At 37.1% G+C, this 21,092-nt stretch overlaps 1 protein-coding gene across 12 annotated transcripts in view; it reads left to right on the forward strand.

The window, feature by feature from the left end:
* The window catches only part of GPHN (gephyrin), a 639,435-nt gene that overhangs the window by 525,751 nt on the left and 92,592 nt on the right, over positions 1-21,092 (forward strand). For all 12 annotated transcript variants that reach the window (XM_045070686.1, XM_013057196.2, XM_045070696.1 and 9 more), the window contains one exon: positions 4,719-4,856. In XM_045070686.1, the coding sequence (XP_044926621.1) occupies positions 4,719-4,856 (138 nt within the window). The remainder of the gene's footprint in view (positions 1-4,718; positions 4,857-21,092) is intronic.

Consider the following 21,092-nt stretch of genomic DNA (forward strand, 5'->3'; position numbering starts at 1 on the left):
TGAACATGAGTTGAATGGAGCTAATACCCTCACAGATTCTCTTTGTGACCATTCGTATTTGTTTTTAAGGTAGCCATCAGAATATATCTGTGGCCATGAAATCATCTTTCCTTTATAGGGAAAAACTATCCAAATTTTCTCTCAATTTTTGGATTTTTTTTTAATCCAAAAACCGAACTCCCTTTTATTATAACCTTCTTATTTTAAAAAAAAGTATTCTTTCCTACCTTTCTACTTCTATCAAACTGGATTTTATGGCCCATTCAGAGTAATTTGGCTACTAGGCTATAATCCGTCATGCCTTCAAGACATAAGAGTACATACTTTTTTTCCTTTTCCATTAGATTTCTTTTTTTTTTTTAAGATTTTATTTATACACAGAGAGGCAGGCAGAGAGAGAGAGGGAAGCAGGCTCCCCACTGAGCAGAGAGCCCGACACGGGACTCGATCCCAGGACCCTGAGATCATGACCCAAGCCGAACGCAGCGGCTTAACCCACTGAGCCACCCAGGCATCCCTCCATTAGATTTCTATGGTGGGTTCGGAATCAACAAGAGGATTGGGGTGTGGAGAAAAACAATTCTTGACTCTTTTTCCTATTTGAATGAGTTCTCTAATGCCCAGGTCAAATAAAAGTGCTTTGGGATTATAACCTGTAAAATAAAAGTCAGAGATAACTATTCTTAAATTTTCTGAAGCTTTCACTTTGAAGCTTCTTATAAATAACTACTGTCAACATCAGAAAATAGTTGAAATCATGTTCCTTTAAATAATGGAAACCAAAAATTTAGTAAGATATAGGGTTTACCTTCAAGGAGTTTACAATTGACTAACATAGGTAAGATAAATATTTAAATGTCTATAACATAGCATAGAAGTGGTAGGTGCCCTAAAATGTATGTATAAAAAAGGTGCAAAATTATTTTTAAAGATTTTGGGGGGGACGCCTGGGTGGCTCAGTTGGTTAAGCAGCTGCCTTCGGCTCAGGTCATTATCCCAGCGTCCTGGGATCGAGTCCCACATCGGGCTCCTTGCTCGGCAGGGAACCTGCTTCTCCCTCTGCCTCTGCCTGCCATTCTGTCTGCCTGTGCTCGCTCTCTCCCTCTCTCTCTCTGATAAATAGATAAAATCTTTAAAAAAAAAAAAAGATTTTTGGGAAAGGTTTTTCCAGGCTGGTAGATAGCCAAACAGTAATTTCCAATTAGAGAAAAACCAGCAGGGGACCTGGGTGGCTCAGTTGGTTAAGCAACTGCCTTCAGCTCAGGTCATGATCCTGGAGTCCCAGGATCAAGTCCCACATCAGGCTCTCTGCTCATCAGGGAGCCAGCTTCTCCCTCTGCCCCTTGCCCCTTTCATGCTCTCTCTCTCTCTCTCTCTCAAATAAATAAAATCTTTAACAAAAAAGAGAGAGAGAGAGAGAAAACCAGCAGTCTCTATAGTTAGAGAACTATCATCAGGTGGTTTAATACCTACCTGCTCTTATTTTTTTATTTACCGTCTTTCCTTTCTGCTGAGCTATAATGTTCTTCATGGCAGGGTGTATCTCACTCTGTATCCCAATTCCCTAACCATAACTGGCTCATAAAATCCATTCAATAAATAGCTGTTGAATAGATGTATCACTGATGAACTAGTTTTCTAATAAGAAAATTTTATTACAAAGCAATTCAACAAATAAACTGTTCAGTTAAAAAGTATAATTTTCTCCTCAGAAATTAAACACTTTAAAAGGACAGCTTTTATAAGGTTATACACAATTTGGGCACCATAAAGAAAGTAAAACATATTTTAGAAAATATCATATCTGAGACCAATAAACCTGAAAAAAAAAAAAAAGAACAGAAGCACCTATCTCCATCATTTTCTCCAGTTACACTTGTTGTGACAATATGTCTTCATGATATTTAATGACAAAGTTGGGACTTCAGTGAAAACAAGAAATAAATTTGTTTGAAATTATAAGTGAATGATATACATAATCCTTTGTAAGTGTCGTCTTATTAAATCTTGAATAGAAATACTATTCATGTTTAGCACTAAATCTCTAAGGCCCTTCAAGCTTTGAAAATTTTGTGATTTTCTGATTTCCCATGGGAGGGAAATGTCCTAAGTATAACATCTTTTTATGTCTTAGAACAATATCATTCACCTTAAATGGAAACTCTTTGAGGTGGTACCTTTAAGTTAATTAAGTGAATATGTCTGAAGCAACTGCTGGGGTTGGGTTAGAGATATTAAACAATAAATTGCAATGACTAGGAACTTATAGACTACTGAGGAATATATACAATTGTGATAAAGTGGATTAAAGAAATAGGAACTTATTTGTCTTGCATATCAAAAGCCTGGTGACAGGCAGTCTAGGGATTGTGCAACAGCTCAATATTGTCCGCAGAGACTCAGGCTCTTTTTTCTTCTCAGATTTCCATACTTACTGTGTGGGTTTCCACCCTCCTGGTTAAAAAATGGCTACAGCACCTCCCAGTATCTACCCATGTCCCAAGCAGAAAGAAGAAAGGTCAAAAGCTTTCTCCTCTTAAAGCTTTCTCTCTTTTTCTTTTTATTCACTATAGGGGCCTGCCCCCCAGGGATTTCTTCCAACATCTTACTGACCAGAACTGTATCATATTACCACACTCAACTGCAGAGTAGCTAGGGAAGAATGGAGCTGTGAATAGCAGACAGGATAGCCAAGCAACTGTGTTTGCAGTTACTCCTTTTCTGTTCACCCCAGACTATAAAGAAAAGAAAGGCCAAGTTATTTATGCATGAAAATATAGTGATCTAAAAAGTCCCTTTCTGTCATTAAATGATTCATTAATTTAACAAATATTTATTTTTGTTGCTTATTTTGTGCCAAATACTGTTATAGATACTGGAGATAACATTGAACAAAAAAGACAATGGAGCTTACATTCTAAAGGGGAAGGCTATATATATAAATGTACAATATAAATTATAAGCATGTGGAAATGAATATCCATATTTATGTGTGTATGTATTTATATATCCACGGAGAAAGGATAAAAATAATAGAGAAGAATGGTGGATAATAATCTAGATAGGATGTTTAACAGAGTCCTCTCTGATGAGATGATATTTTAGCAATGACCCGAAAGAAATGAGGGATTGATGGAACCATAGTATCTGGGGAAAGATGTCAAAGTGGACAAAATACCGAGTATGAAGACCCTGAAGAGGGATTGTTTTGCATGCCCAAGGACAAGCAAGAAAACAGTGCGGTTAGAGCACAATGATCAAGAGTGGAAATGATAGATCATGAGGATAGTAGGGGCCACAATATGTTGGACTTCATGCCATAGCAAATATTTTATTCTGAGTGAGATGGAAAGTCATTGGAGAGTAATGAGCAAAGATTAGCACAATCCGTTTAAAATTTAAAAGGATCACTGTAACTACTGTGGAGAGTAAATTATAGTGTAACAAAGGACAGTAGCAGGGAGATCAGTTAGGAGGCTATTCAGTTTCCCAGGAAGTAAATCATGGATCCAACCACTGTAGTAATTGTGGAGGTGGTAAGTAATGGTTAGATTCTAGAGCTATTTCAAAGGTAGTTTAGATAGGGTTCTGACAAAAAGAATCAAGGATGTTTCCAAGATTTTGGATTAATAACTGCAAGAATCAGGTTGCTATTTTCTGAGATAGAAATTGCAAGAGTATAAAACATCTTAAGGGCAAGATAGAAGGGTGGGGGGAATCAAGAGTTTGATTTTGAACATGTTCAGTTTCAATTACCTGTTGCACATCCAAGTGAATGTTGGATGATTTCTAAGTTTGGAGATGCACATTCTTGTCCACCAGCTGTTTAGATGACGTAAAAATCTAGAGTTGAAGATAGAGGTTGGGATTGGAGATATAAATTAGGAGTTTTAGTGTATGGGTAATATTAATGCCGTGAAGGAGAGTGAATAAGGAGTGAGTAGCTAAATAATCTTTTCCTATGGCTTTTCTAAAAAAAAAAGAAAATTTCCTATGAAATCCTAAATAAATTCAAGTTTGAGTATTTCATTTTACCAGCTAGCTCATTAAATGTTCAATGTTTAGTATGTGGTTAAGGACATAAACTCTGAAGTCACACTACCCTAGTTTGAGTCATGTCTCTACTGTTACTAGCTTTGTGATTTAGGCCAAGATATATAAACCCATCTTTCCTCATCTGTAAATAAGGATAATAATAATTCCTCCCCATAAGGTTGTTGTGAAAATTAATTGGAACAGTGCCACAATGCACGGTAGGCACCCAAAAGGATTATCTGATAACATGATTAAATTTCACCAAGTTTTGGGGCACCTGGGTGGCTCAGTGGGTTAGGCCGCTGCCTTCGGCTCAGGTCATGATCTCAGGGTCCTGGGATCGAGTCCCACATCCAGCTCTCTGCTCAGCGGGGAGCCTGCTTCTCCCTCTCTCTCTCTCTCTGCCTGTCTCTCCACCTACTTGTGATCTCTCTCTGTCAAATAAATAAATAAAATCTTAAAAAAAAAAATTTCACCAAGTTTTGACATATAATGTAACACTGCTGATTTGATTTAATGTTCCACCAAAGCAGGCTATATTTTGGAAGGAAAAGAAAATTTCTTACCTTATAATATTCATTTACAGACATATGAAAATGAGAATTAATGATATTTATTAGACATTACCACTCTGTAATAACTGTTTCAGCATCACAGTCTTAGTTAATTATCTTCCTGTTTAGGTCACAGTGCTGTTGACATCACCAAGGTGGCTAGAAGACACCGCATGTCTCCTTTTCCTCTAACATCTATGGACAAGGCCTTCATCACAGTCCTGGAGATGACTCCGGTGCTTGGGACAGAAATCATCAACTACCGAGGTACTATTATATTTGCCCATTGCCTTTTCTTTTCATTTTTTTCCAAGTAAGATTCATAATAATATGAATACATGGTTTTCCTGAAGGAGAAAGGTTATTAACCATTATCATAATTACTATATAATTCCTTTTGCTTTATTTCTACTCAATTGTAAGATCAATCTTAATGGTATTAGAGAGTAAAGTACCTATAAACCTTCCTCTTCATAAAAAAAAAAGAAGGAAAACAACTGTGTTTACCTTGTCCATCAAAATACCAATACTCTAAATTAAAGAAAGGATTATCAGGGGCACTTGGGTGGCGCAGTCAGTTGGGTGTTCAATCCTTGGTTTCAGCTCAGGTCATGATCTCAGGGTCATAAGATCAAGCCCTGTCTCAGGCTCTATGCTCAGCAAGGAGTCTCTCATCCATGCCCCCTCCTGCTCATGCTCTCTCTCTCTCTGTCAAATAAATGTAATAGGGGCACGTGGGTGACTCAGTCAGTTAAGTGTCTGACTCTTGGTTCTGCTAAGGTCATGATCTCAGGTTCCTGGAGTCAAGCCCCACATAGGACTCCATGGTCAGTGAGGAGTCTCTCTCCCTCTGCCCTACCCACAGTCTTCTCTGTCTCTCAAATAAATCAATAAATCATTTTTATAAAAAAGGACTTCAAATAATTAAAATAAATCTTAAAAATGAAAGAAAGGATTATCAGTCCTGAGTGAGGAAAGTAGTTATCTATGTCTGCCTGCTGTCCTTTTTTCAGAAATGAGAGATAATAAATATGTCTTGTAACCATGTTTTCCTTTGTGGAAAACCTCTTTTTAAATGTAAAATGTAAAAACCATATTAATATACCCATTGATCCCTGAGCAACCAATATGACCTTAGTTTTTCTGCTTCATCCATCTCATTTTCAATGAGAAACTTCCAAGTGTTTGAATTCCTTCCAAATTTTTTCTTGTGATTGAGTTCCTGTTTAAAGGATTGTGGTCTGAGAATATGCAGTGGATAATCTCAGTCTTTTGGTATAGGTTGAGACCTGATTTGTGACCCAGTGTGTGGTTTATTCTGGAGAAAGTTCCATGTGTGTTTGAGAAGAATGTGTATTCCGTTGTTTCAGGGTAGAATGTTCTATATATATGTATGCGGTCCCTCTAGTCCAGTGTGTCATTCAAAGCTCTTGTTTCTTTGTTGATCTTCTGCTTAGATGATCTGTCTACTGCTTAGAGTGAAGTGTTGATGTCTCCTACAACTAAAGTATTATTGTCGATCTGATTCTTTATTTTGGTGAACAACTGGCTGATGTAGTTGGCTGCTCCCATGTTGGGGACATAGATATTTACAATTGTTAGATTTTCTTGTTGTTAAACCTTTAAGTATGATATGGTGTCCCTCTGGATTGCTTATTACAGTCTTTGATATAAATTCTAATTTTCTGATATAAGAATTGCTACCCTAGCTTTCTTTTGAAGTCCATTGGCATGATAAATGGTTCTCCATCCCCTTACTTTCAGTCCAGCAGTGTATTTAGGTTCAAAATTCATCTCTTCTAGACAGCATGTAGATGGCTCCTATCTTTGTATCCAATCTGCAACCCTGTGCCATTTCATGGGAGCATTTAGGTCATTCATGTTGAGAGTTACTACTCAAAGACATGTATATATTGCCATCCTCTTGTCTGTAAAGTTCCTGTTTCTATGGATTGTCTGTAAATTTCTAGGCTATATTACTCTTGGCATCTTTCTTTTATAGAGCCCCCCTTAGTATTTATTGCAGGGCTGGCCTGGTGGTTACATATGCTTTTAGTTGCTGCCAGTCCTGGAAGCTCTATATCTCTCCATCCATTCTGAAGGACAGCTTTGCTGAATAAAGTATCTTGGGTGCATGTTCTTCTCATTTCGTACCCTGAATATACACATAAGCTCTTACATTAATAGCATGTAGAGACCAGCCTGTGGAAAGACAATGGAAAGGTAGTGTCCTCTGGTGTTTTCAGTTTTTAATCAACCATTTTCTTTTCTAAAAATTCAACATAGAAGTTTTAGTGCAATTTGAATAAAATATAGTTTCTTAATTGTTTTTTTATGCAGATAAACACAAAAGGATTGATTTTACAAATAAGAGACTTTCTTCCTGATCATAAAATATTCAAACTTCAATGAACATTAGAGAGCATCTACACAAACACCATTTTTTTTCAGTAGCTCATAATAGTGGGTTTACAATACTCATGTTACTCCATGTTATAAACCAACGTGCTGTCATACAGTCTTTATTGTTCGATTTATAGAGCATAGACAGAGTAGATTTAGCATAATTCTTAAGAGACCTAGGATTTTTAGAATGTCAATGAGCACTGCTTTCCACTGAAAGTCACCACCTGTGTTAACCTCTAACAAGAGAGTTAGGCTGTCCTTTGAAGCTTTGAAGCCAGGCATTGACTTCTTCCCCCTATGAAAGTTCCAGATGGCATCTCCTTCCAATAAAAGGCTGTTTCGTCTACACTGAAAACCTCTTGCTTAGTGCCACCACCTTCCTTTATTATCTTAGCTGGATCTTCTGCATAACTTGCTGCAGTTTCTCCATCAGCACCTGCTGCTTCGCCTTGCACATTGTTGATGTTATGGAGATGGCTTCTTTCCTTAAACTTCATGACCCAGCCTCTTGCTAGCTTCAGACTTTTCTTCTGCAGGTTCCTCCCCTGTCTCAGTCTTCACAGAATTGAAGAGAGTTAGGTTCTTGCTCTGGATTAGGCTTTGCCTTAAGGGAATGTTATGGCTGATTTGATCTTCTATCCAGAATGTTCACAGTTCATTTTTATTTCTGCTGGATGTACCATTAAATATTGAATTTCATCCTTTAGTAATGAATAAAAAGAGTTTAGGGAGTGGCAAAGGGGAAGCTGAAAATCCTTCACAGTAGTCTAAAATACTAAGTATTTTGCCTATACAAATTCTCTGACACCTACAATTAGAGAAACCCATAAGGAGAGTCCATGTTTCCTAAGAAATGTTTAGAACCACTGAATCTATCAAGCAGTTTGAAACTGTAACGTCTCTTAAAAATATATATATATATGTCTGAGAAAAATCAATAGGAATTCCTGAAAACAGAATAAACTTTTACAGAAATGCTGGAAGAGATTGCTGTCAAGATCAGAGACATAGGGTAACTTTCCATGAAGGAATTATAGAGTATAATATGTGAAATACTTAGAATATTACAGAAAGAAAGTAATTGGGAAATCAAGTAGTCTCTCTTATTTTAAAGATGAGGGAATTTTAAACCAGAGAAGTGTAATAATGTTCTTTTTTTTTTTTTTAATTTTATTTATTTATTTGACAGAGAGAAATCACAAGTAGGCAGAGAGGCAGGCAGAGAGAGAGAGAGGAGGAAGCAGGCTCCCTGCTGAGCAGAGAGCCCGATGCGGGACTCGATCCCAGGACCCCGAGATCATGACCTGAGCCAAAGGCAGCGGCTTAACCACTGAGCCACCCAGGCGCCCTGTAATAATGTTCTTAAAGCTGGACACATGGTTATGATTAAAACTAAGGATAACCTAGAATTCTTGACTCCTGGTCTGCTGCTCATTCTACAATAATACACTACATCTCAAATCAGCATGAAAATTATTCTAAAACAAGTGCCTAGATGTGCATGTATGTGTACTGTTTGTTTTAATCTGTTTGGGCTACAGATGAATTTTCTGTTGTCTGTGGTCTGTTCTTTAGCATATGTACTATTTTCAGCTCTGATCTGCAAGCAAGGCCTTTAAGGAGCAAGTGCTCCACTGACTCTAAATAACCTAACTTTGGTTTCTTGGAAGAGGCATACCTAGGTAACAATAGATGATAGTATTTGTTAGACTGCCATATGCGATTCATCCTCTTTGCTTATAAAATGCATGACATGAATAAATTATAACTTCACATTTGGTACAGCACCAGCTACTTCCTTTAAGGCAGATTAAAATATTCTGGCACCATCCCTATTTTCAGGCAGTAATCTAAAGCAGAATTTCACTGCCCTCTAGAATAAATGCAGAAGCTCCTGATTCTAAGCCACAGGATATTCTCACCAAAGTGGTTCACAAGTCATGTTAGGAATATATTAACTCCTCTGACAATTCAGAGGCTATTAGAAAACAAGGAAAAAGGAAGTAAGATATACTGGAAGCAGCTTTGCCATCAGACATACTTTTTGCCTTGCTTTACTTTTTATGAAGCTACATAACATTTCCAAATACCATTTCCCTCATACATTAAAAATAGAAATAATGTCTACCCAGCAAGGTCATTAAGAAGTACTATTATAATGTCTACCCAGCAAGGTCATTAATAAGTACTATTAAAAGAAATAGTATATATTAATCATCAAGTTTTTACAAAGCTGTCATATTTGGAATTTAGTAACTGATTCGTTTCCCTTCCTTCTCCATGTTGGGATTCTAAGATTGTAGCCTTAGGACAAGCACTTGTAAATTACAAAGTCAAATCTAGAATTCCTTGGCTCAGGTGCATTTGTTGATCCATGTTAACAATCTCTGGAACCCTATACATTTTGTTGTAAACAGATTTACATTCCACCAGCGCAAGTCATCCAGGCCTGTGCTTCCTATCTCATTAGAAAATTTAGGGGCGCCTGGGTGGCTCAGTGGGTTAAGCTGCTGCCTTCGGCTCAGGTCATGATCTCAGGGTCCTGGGATCGAGTCCCACATCCGGCTCTCTGCTCAGCAGGGAGCCTGCTTCCCTTCCTCTCTCTCTGCCTGCCTCTCTGCCTACTTGTGATCTCTCTCTCTCTCTCTCTGTCAAATAAATAAATAAATCTTTAAAAAAAAAAAAAGAAAGAAAGAAAATTTACCTAAGCAACAGTTTTCACTATGTTTCTGCTTATCTCTGGTTGCGCTTTACAAAATTAAAGCAGAAAATTCAGATAGTCATTCAAATATTTCGAGTGAAAGCATGTTTTTTCATTATCCAAACTACTACCAGTTTCTACCTCCAGTCCAGTAAGGTCTTCACCTAGGATATCTCCTGGGGATTGGTCTCTGCTGGCATTTGCTGTAGGTTTTTCTATCAGTGTGGCCATTTGAATTCATTCATAATTCCCTTGAGATAGTCTCTATTTAGTCCATAAACTTCATTACACTTCTAAAATGTATACATCTTATACTTCTGATTATATCATGCCTTTCATATTTCTCCCTGCATTCCTCAAATATAAACATCCCTATCTATATATTTGTGATGTGTTTTTATGTACATGTACATGTGTACGTGTGTGTGTATAATCACAATGTCTAGAGAATTATGCCATTTTTCATATCCAAAGATTATGATTATATTACCAGTCTATTCTCTGTTTATGTGCTCTAGATGTTTCCCTCTTGCCCAATATTGTGGATATACCACATGTGTGCTATTATCACAATACTTACAAAGCTTCTATGTGGGAGAGTTATTTTTGTAATTACATAATTGAGTAAAATTAAGTCACATAGGAATCAGACTTATAACATGGGCCTAATTATTCCTATGTTGCCAGCAGGTAGACTAATCTTCCTATTTCATACTTTCTTCTATGCATACCATCGTATGTTTCCATATATATATATCCTCTTTCCTTAAATAAAGCATATTATGTATCACTTTAAGCAATTTTGATAGAAAATAACTCATATTTATTTGTCTATTTTTGAAAGATTTTATTTATTTGAGAGAGTGAGAGTGAGACAGATCACAGAGGGAGAGGGGGAAGACACTTGCTGCTGAGCAGAGAGCCTGATGTGGGGCTTGACGCTCAATCTACTGAGCGACCCAGGCACCCCCAAAATAACTCATATTTAACCAAAAAACCTTAGAAAGAATTTTAATATGATTTTGAAATTAGTTTACACAGCTTTTATTGAATATATCTGAGGATAAAACAAGATACAGTCTTTAAATATGATTCTTAGTTTTCCATTCTTTTTGGATACCTCATTATCTTTTCACATTTTAAATATACATCCTTTATTTGAATAATTTATTTAGCAATTTTTTTTTTCAGTATCTGTTTTGAAGTGCCATAGTCTATATTGATACCATTAAGTTTGGATTCAGAATATAGGTAATGGGAAAATGTTTCAGTTAAAATGGAACAAAAAGAGAAAAATTTTAAAAAGGAAGCCTCAAAATCATTCCTATAGTGATCAAAATCTTAAAGAAAGCTGTCAGGTTTTTAGAAGTGATAACTCATTTCTGTCTATTCTCAATTAATGTTATATTAGTAGAATTATGAAAATTCATGTAAATATACAAGATTTTCCAAAGTATGGGGAAGAAAATTAGAACAAATGAAAACAAAACTTAAGTGGCAATAAAAGATTTGCCATTACCAGCAAGAGAATTGTCAGGAATAAAACATGATAATAGCTTCTTTTTTTTTTTTTAAGTTTGAATTGATTAACTTCTGCATTAGAGTATCCAGTGTGCCTTAGTTATCTTTTTTTTTTTTTTTTAAGATTTTGTTTATTTGACAGAGAGTGAGACAGAGAGATAGCACAAGCAGGGAGAGTAGGAGAGGGAAGGGAGAAGCAGGCTTCCTGCCTAGCAGGGAGCCCAATGCCGGGGCTTGATCCCAGAACTCTGGGATCATGACCCGAGCTGAAGCCACCGAGGCGCCCCAGTAGCTACCTTTTTGACTGTTTTGTCAAGTAAAGACTTTTCTCCTGCCAGGATCTTAGCTTACCCCAAGCAGTATGGGCTATGCACCAGGGAAAACCAAATAGTCTTTCATTTAATTGTGAGACAAAGGATAGGAAAAAAGCAGATCAACATGCTTTTTGTAATATATCTGAATGTGTATAAGAATAGAATAGATTTGTAATAATTTTTAAAACTTTAATTCAGTTTTTCTGAAAACATAACTTATTTAAATGGTTAAAAATCTTATATTTCTGTTTCTACAAATTCCTTTTCTACAGAATCATAATATTCTTGGTTAACTTGCTAAAAGAAAAAAAATCATCTATTTTGGTTATCATTTGGAAACAACATTGAGTGAGTCAGTCATACTATTGCAGCCTTGAAACTATAATGCCTTGCTAATTTCATTACTTTGATTTTAGCCATATGGAGATAAGCCACCAGTAATTTTTCAAGTCAGTGTCATAATTGGTACTTTGGTTAATTTTTCTTGCAAGAAATATGTAGAGCTTTATTTTTTTTATTTCTATTTTTTTAAGTTCAATTAACCAACATATAGTACATCATTAGTTTTTGATACAGTGTTCAGTGATTCATTAGTTGTATATAACAAATTGAGGGCTACAGAAGGGAGGGGGTAGGGGAATGGAGTAAATGCATGATGGGCATTAAGGAAGAGCTTGATTTTATCATTTTTTTCTTTTTATAAAATACTTCTTGCATATTACCTCTTCCCTTTCTCATAATAACCATTGTAATATCCTAATGTAGAACCAATGTTGAAAAAGTTAGGAATTATTTTTTGGATACTAGGATATGTAGTTCAGAATTATGGAAATTAGATTTTTTAAAAAAAAATTTTTCCTGTGGAACTTTTGACCATTTATAGGACAGTGATTAAGAAATTACCAATAGGGGGGAGGAGTCAAGATGGCGGAGAAGTAGCTGGCTGAGACTACTTCAGCTAGCCGGAGATCAGCTAGATAGCTTATCTAAAGATTGCAAACACCTGAAAATCCATCGGAGATCGAAGAGAAGAAGAACAGCAATTCTGGAAACAGAAAAACAACCACTTTCTGAAAGGTAGGACCGGCGGAGAAGTGAATCCAAAGCGACGGGAAGATAGACCCCGGGGGGAGGGGCCGGCTCCCGGCAAGCGGCGGAGCAACCGCGCACAAAATCAGGACTTTTAAAAGTCTGTTCCGCTGAGGGACATCGCTCCAGAGGCTACCCGGGGCGAAGCCCACGCGGGGTCAGCGTGGCCTCAGATCCCGCAGGGTCACAGAAGGATCGGGGGTGTCTGAGTGTCGCAGAGCTTGCGGGTATTGGAACGGGAAAGCCGGCTACAGAGACAGAGCTGACAGTAAGCTCCCAGCTCGGGGTGACCTTGAACCGGTCGCAGGCTCGGTGAGCTCGGACCACGGCCAGAGGTCAGGCAGACGGGAGTAACTGGGCGCGGTTCTCTGAGCGCGCACTGAGGAGTGCGGCCCTGGGCTCTCGGCTCCTCCAGGGCCGGAGACCAGGAGGCCGCCATTTGTATTCCCGTCCTCCGGAGCTCTACGGCAAGCGCTCAGGGAACAAAAGCTCCTGAAAGCAAACCCAAGCGGATTACACACCCCGGCCCCGGGTAAGGGCGGTGCAATTCCGCCTGGGGCAAAGACACTTGAGAATCACTACAACAAGCCCCTCCCCCAGAAGATCAACAAGAAATCCAGCGGAGACCAAGTTCACCTACCAAAGAGTGCGGTTTCAATACCAAGGAGAGCAGCAGAATTCTAGAAGAGGAGAAAGCAAAGCACGGAACTCATGGCTTTTTCCCTGTGATTTTTTTTTAGTCTTGCGGTTAATTTAATTTTTTTCTTTTTGATTTTTTGTTTTTTTTTTCTCGCCTTCGGGTAAATTTTTTTTTAACTGTTACCTTTTTCTTTTTTAACGATTTTTTACTAGTTTATCTAATATATATATCTTTTCTTTTTTATATTTTTCTTAGGTGTTTTCTTTTCTTTTAAATTCTTTTCTTTTTTTTTTCTTTTTTCTTTTTTTTTTTCTTTTCTTTCTTCCTTTTTGAACCTCTTTTTATCCCCTTTCTCCGCCCTCACGATTTGGGATCTCTTCTAATTTGGTTAAAGCATATTTTCCTGGGGTTGTTGCCACCCTTTTATTATTTTACTTGCCCCTTCATATACTCTTCTCAGGACAAAATGACAAGACGGAAAAATTCAACTCAAATAAAAGAACAAGAGGCAGTACCGAAGGCTAGGGACCTAATCAATACAGACATTGGTGATATGTCAGATCTAGAGTTCAGAATGACAATTCTCAAGGTTCTAGCCGGGCTCGAAAAAGGCATGGAAGATATTAGAGAAACGCTCTCGAGAGATATAAAAGCCCTTTCTGGAGAAATAAAAGAACTAAAATCTAACCAAGTTGAAATCAAAAAAGCTATTAATGAGGTGCAATCAAAAATGGAGGTTCTCACTGCTAGGATAAATGAGGCAGAAGAAAGAATTAGTGATATAGAAGACCAAATGACAGAGAATAAAGAAGCTGAGCAAAAGAGGGACAAACAGCTACTGGACCACGAGGGGAGAATTCGAGAGATAAGTGACACCATAAGACAAAACAACATTAGAATAATTGGGATTCCAGAAGAAGAAGAAAGAGAGAGGGGAGCAGAAGGTATACTAGAGAGAATTATTGGGGAGAATTTCCCCAATATGGCAAAGGGAACGAGCATCAAAATTCAGGAGGTTCAGAGAACACCCCTCAAAATCAATAAGAATAGGCCCACACCCCGTCACCTAATAGTAAAATTTACAAGTCTCAGTGACAAAGAGAAAATCCTGAAAGCAGCCCGGGGAAAGAAGTCTGTAACATACAATGGTAAAAATATTAGATTGGCAGCTGACTTATCCACAGAGACCTGGCAGGCCAGAAAGAGCTGGCATGATATTTTCAGAGCACTAAATGAGAAAAACATGCAGCCCAGAATACTATATCCAGCTAGGCTATCATTGAAAATAGAAGGAGAGATTAAAAGCTTCCAGGACAAACAACAACTGAAAGAATTTGCAAACACCAAACCAGCTCTACAGGAAATCTTGAAAGGGGTCCTCTAAGCAAAGAGAGAGCCTACAAGTGGTAGATCAGAAAGGAACAGAGACCAGATACAGTAACAGTCACCTTACAGGCAAAACAATGGCACTAAATTCATATCTCTCAATAGTTACCTTGAATGTTAATGGGCTAAATGCCCCTGTCAAAAGACACAGGGTATCAGAATGGATAAAAAAACAAAATCCATCTATATGTTGCCTCCAAGAAACTCATTTTAAGCCCGAAGACACCTCCAGATTTAAAGTGAGGGGGTGGAAAAGAATTTACCATGCTAATGGACATCAGAAGAAAGCAGGAGTGGCAATCCTTATATCAGATCAATTAGATTTTAAGCCAAAGACTATAATAAGAGATGAGGAAGGACACTATATCATACTCAAAGGGTCTGTCCAACAAGAAGATTTAACAATTTTAAATATCTATGCCCCCAACGTGGGAGCAGCCAACTATATAAACCAATTAATAACAAAATCAAAGAAACACATCAACAATCATACAATAATAGTAGGGGACTTTAACACTCCCCTCACTGAAATGGACAGATCATCCAAGCAAAAGATCAGCAAGGAAATAAAGGCCTTAAATGACACACTGGACCAGATGGACATCACAGATATATTCAGAACATTTCATCCCAAAGCAACAGAATACACATTCTTCTCTAGTGCACATGGAACATTCTCCAGAATAGATCACATCCTCGGTCCTCAATCAGGACTCAACCGGTATCAAAAGATTGGGATCATTCCCTGCATATTTTCAGACCACAATGCTCTAAAGCTAGAACTCAACCACAAAAAGAAGTTTGAAAAGAACCAAAATACATGGAGACTAAACAGCATCCTTCTAAAGAATGAATGGGTCAACCGGGAAATTAAAGAAGAATTGAAAAAAATCATGGAAACAAATGATAATGAAAATACAACGGTTCAAAATCTGTGGGACACAACAAAGGCAGTCCTGAGAGGAAAATATATAGCGGTACAAGCCTTTCTCAAGAAACAAGAAAGGTCTCAGGTACACAATCTAACCCTACACCTAAAGGAGCTGGAGAAAGAACAAGAAAGAAACCCTAAGCCTAGCAGGAGAAGAGAAATCATAAAGATCAGAGCAGAAATCAATGAAATAGAAACCAAAAAAACAATAGAACAAATCAACAAAAGTAGGAGCTGGTTCTTTGAAAGAATTAATAAAATTGATAAACCCCTGGCCCGACTTATCAAAAAGAAAAGAGAAAGGACCCAAATAAATAAAATCATGAATGAAAGAGGAGAGATCACAACTACCACCAAAGAAATACAAACTATTATAAGAACATACTATGAGCAACTCTATGGCAATAAATTTGACAATCTGGAAGAAATGGATGCATTCCTAGAAACATATAAACTACCACAACTGAACCAGGAAGAAATAGAAAGCCTGAACAGACCCATAACCAGTAAGGAGATTGAAACAGTCATTAAAAATCTCCAAACAAACAAAAGCCCAGGGCCAGACGGCTTCCCGGGGGAATTCTACCAAACATTTAAAGAAGAACTAATTCCTATTCTCCTAAAACTGTTCCAAAAAATAGAAATGGAAGGAAAACTTCCAAACTCATTTTATGAGGCCAGCATCACCTTGATCCCAAAACCAGACAAGGATCCCACCAAAAAAGAGAGCTATAGACCAATATCCTGGATGAACACAGATGCGAAAATACTCAACAAAATACTAGCCAATAGGATTCAACAGTACATTAAAAAGATTATTCACCACGACCAAGTGGGATTTATTCCAGGGCTGCAAGGTTGGTTCAACATCCGCAAATCAGTCAATGTGATACAACACATCAATAAAAGTAAGAACAAGAACCATATGATACTCTCAATAGATGCTAAAAAAGCATTTGACAAAGTACAACATCCCTTCCTGATCAAAACTCTTCAAAGTGTAGGGATAGAGGGCACATACCTCAATATCATCAAAGCCATCTATGAAAAACCCACCGCAAATATCATTCTCAATGGAGAAAAACTGAAAGCTTTTCCGCTAAGGTCAGGAACACGGCAGGGATGTCCATTATCACCACTACTATTCAACATAGTACTAGAGGTCCTAGCCTCAGCAATCAGACAACAAAAGGAAATTAAAGGCATCCAAATCGGCAAAGAAGAAGTCAAATTATCACTCTTCGCTGATGATATGATACTATATGTGGAAAACCCAAAAGACTCCACTCCAAAACTGCTAGAACTTATACAGGAATTCAGTAAAGTGTCAGGATATAAAATGAATGCACAGAAATCAGTTGCATTTCTCTACACCAACAGCAAGACAGAAGAAAGGGAAATTAAGGAGTCAATCCCATTTACAATTGCACCCAAAACCATAAGATACCTAGGAATAAACCTAACCAAAGAGACACAGAATCTATACTCAGAAAACTATAAAGTACTCATGAAAGAAATTGAGGAAGACACAAAGAAATGGAAAAATGTTCCATGCTCCTGGATTGGAAGAATAAATATTGTGAAAATGTCTATGCTACCTAAGCAATCTACACATTTAATGCAATTCCTATCAAAGTACCATCCATCTTTTTCAAAGAAATGGAACAAATAATTCTAAAATTTATATGGAACCAGAAAAGACCTCGAATAGCTAAAGGGATATTGAAAAAGAAAGCCAACGTTGGTGGCATCACAGTCCCGGACTTCAAGCTCTATTACAAAGCTGTCATCATCAAGACAGCATGGTATTGGCACAAAAACAGACCCATAGATCAATGGAACAGAATAGAGAGCCCAGAAGTAGACTCTCAACTCTATGGTCAACTAATCTTCGACAAAGCAGGAAAGAATGTCCAATGGAAAAAAGACAGCCTCTTCAATAAATGGTGCTGGGAAAATTGGACAGCCACATGCAGAAAAATGAAATTGGACCATTTCCTTACACCACACACGAAAATAGACTCAAAATGGATGAAGGACCTCAATGTGCGAAAGGAATCCATCAAAATCCTTGAGGAGAACACAGGCAGCAACCTCTTCGACCTCAGCCGCAGCAACATCTTCCTGGGAACAACGCAAAAGGCAAGGGAAGCAAGGGCAAAAATGAACTATTGGGATTTCATCAAGATCAAAAGCTTTTGCACAGCAAAGGAAACAGTTAACAAAATCAAAAGACAACTGACAGAATGGGAGAAGATATTTGCAAACGACATATCAGATAAAGGACTAGTGTCCAGAATCTATAAAGAGCTTAGCAAACTCAACACCCAAAGAACAAATAATCCAATCAAGAAATGGGCAGAGGATATGAACAGACATTTCTGCAAAGAAGACATCCAGATGGCCAACAGACACATGAAAAAGTGCTCCATATCACTCGGCATCAGGGAAATACAAATCAAAACCACAATGAGATATCACCTCACACCAGTCAGAATGGCTAAAATCAACAAGTCAGGAAATGACAGATGCTGGCGAGGATGCGGAGAAAGGGGAACCCTCCTACACTGTTGGTGGGAATGCAAGCTGGTGCAACCTCTCTGGAAAACAGCATGGAGGTTCCTCAAAATGTTGAAAATAGAACTGCCCTATGACCCAGCAATTGCACTATTGGGTATTTACCCTAAAGATACAAACGTAGTGATCCAAAGGGCCACGTGTACTCGAATGTTTATAGCAGCAATGTCCACAATAGCCAAACTATGGAAAGAACCTAGATGTCCATCAACAGATGAATGGATCAAGAAGATGTGGTATATATACACAATGGAATACTATGCAGCCATCAAAAGAAATGAAATCTTGCCATTTGCGACAACATGGATGGAACTAGAGCGTATCATGCTTAGCGAAATAAGTCAAGCAGAGAAAGACAACTATCATATGATCTCCCTGATATGAGGAAGTGGTGTTGCAACATGGGGGCTTAAGTGGGTATGAGAAGAATAAATGAAGGAAGATGGGATTGGGAGGGAGACAAACCATAAGTGACTCTTAATCTCACAAAACAAACTGAGGGTTGCTGGGGGGAGGGGGTTTGGGAGAACGGGGTGGGATTATGGACATTGGGGAGGGTATGTGCTTTGGTGAGTGCTGTGAAGTGTGTAAACCTGGTGATTCACAGACCTGTACCACTGGGGATAAAAATACATGTTTATAAAAAATAAAAAAATATATTAAAAAAAAAAGAAAGAAATTACCAATAAACAAAACTTTGAATGATTCAAACTATAGAAAGAACATTTTGTTTATATGTTTTTTGTACCAAATCCTGGCCCCTTGGACTTAAATGTTACCTGCTTATCAATGACACCCTATTTATTTGACCTGAGATAAGGTTTCCATAGTTAAATACTAAAAGAAGTGAGCACTTAATTGAAATGTTTTCTATGACCTTAAAAACATATTATATATTTTTAAAACTACTTCCCCTAAAGAATTTTTTATTTTAGTTAAGTTAAATGCTTTCTACAGTTACACAGTTATTATTTTTAAAGCTTGCTATATTATATATAGAAATGAATATATGTAACAGATGCAGGTTGTAGCTAGTCAGTAAAAAAATAGACATCATGAAACCACAATGCAACTTAAGAATTAGTTTATTACCAATTGCATTGCATCTTTTTATATTGCTAAATCATGACAATCGTTTCTGGTATTTGTAAGACTTTATTCCAAATTCTATTACTTTGCATAAAGCTTATTTTTTATTTTATGACATAGGAACCATTATGTAATGCTTGCCCTTACTCATCACACTGGCAGGTAATGAGCATCCCTAGATGGAAAAATACAAATACACCACATAATGCCACTTTGAACAAGCTCTATATTTTAAAAGCATAGGGATTTTTATTGTACTGTTCCATAACCATGATTTCTGGAGTAACTAGAGAGTAATTAATGTACTTGTTTTCATCAAAGAGATACTCACCTCTCAATCATTCACTCTTTTTCAACTTATACATCTGAAACTTTCATTAAGTGAAGACTGTAATGCATAAATGAGAACCATAATGTTGTCTAGTCTTTCAAATATACAATGAAGATGTGGAGAATAAATTGTATTAGGATAGGCTTGAGGGCATCCACCATGTTAAATATTTAATGTCTTTACATAATCATGAAGTTTTCTGTAAATATGCTATATTTCATTTTAAGAATTTTTTGTTTTGTTTTGTTTTGTTTTAGTGCAGGACCAACCCAAATCTGCATATGTTTCATTCATCTTTCCTTAATCCTTGGCCCTAGCTAATATTGTTCCTACCATTAGTTATTTGACCTGCCTTCTCAACTGTTTCAGTGAATACAGTTGGTAGCTGTTAAGTCAAAATAGTCTTCAGTAGATTGGAAGGGATGATAGTTTTTAAATGTTACAATATCAATGCTGTCACAATGAACTTAAGTAAACTTTTGAGGAATTTATAATCAACAGCAAACTGTCTAAAATCCATGTTTTATATGAGGAGGCTTTAAATAATATCTTTTCCTTTTAGCCTTCTGTTATCTACCACATTCTTCCTACACTCCTAATTCATAAAACTCATAGTATCTTGGTTACCCAAAATAAGGACAAGGAATCAATCTCTTGGATCCCTGAACTCAGAGTTTCCCCTTGGCTTCTTCCAAAGCCTTCTTAGAACTAACAACACAAGGAAATGTACAACTGTGAAATCATTTTGATAAGTGACTTTTCCCTCTTATATCTAAAAGCCCCTTGAGTATCCTAATATCCTGCTTTAGACGCAAAAAAAATGTATTATCCGGACCAGAATAAATGCCCAACCAAACAAATTAAATATTTTCCTTTTACCATTTAGAGACTACATTTGGATTCAATGCTTACAATCATATTCAACTTAATAAATTGGTCTCTCTTTTGATTTCCTTCTGTATATGTCCATTGTCAACCATTTGAATCTATAGACTCCTTATGAAGATATTTTTAGGCAATCATCCCAGTATAAAAAAACTAACACTCCAAAGAGTATAGAACTTAATGACTATCATCATGTAAGCTGACTTGTAGATGGATATCTTGCTGACATCATGAAAAGTCTATCACCTTTTAACAAAGCACTCTGCCACTGTCTTCTTGCAGCATAAGAGACAAAACAGTATAAATTATCAACCAGTCTTTTCCATTTCTTTCCTCTTATTACCTCGTGAGATCACATAATTGTATATATGGACAAGGGTCCCCAATGATACTCATCCCTACATTTAAGATTTTTGTTTCCCATAGAATCTAGAAATATGCATTTATTGTTATCATCTTCATCAAATTTAATACATCCTTTATTATTTAAAACTTAGAGAATAATGTGTGTGGGAAAGGATAGAACAGAAGAGACATGACCTCCTCAGATTCTGAAAGCAGGACGGTAGTTCATGGTACACCGCCTAACTGGCTAATTACATATATTAATAAATTTTTATTAATAAACTTAAT

The sequence above is a fragment of the Mustela putorius genome, unplaced genomic scaffold, assembly GCF_011764305.1.
Source record: "Mustela putorius furo isolate JIRA1106 unplaced genomic scaffold, ASM1176430v1.1 tig00000129_pilon_pilon_pilon, whole genome shotgun sequence".
NCBI lineage: Eukaryota > Metazoa > Chordata > Mammalia > Carnivora > Mustelidae > Mustela > Mustela putorius.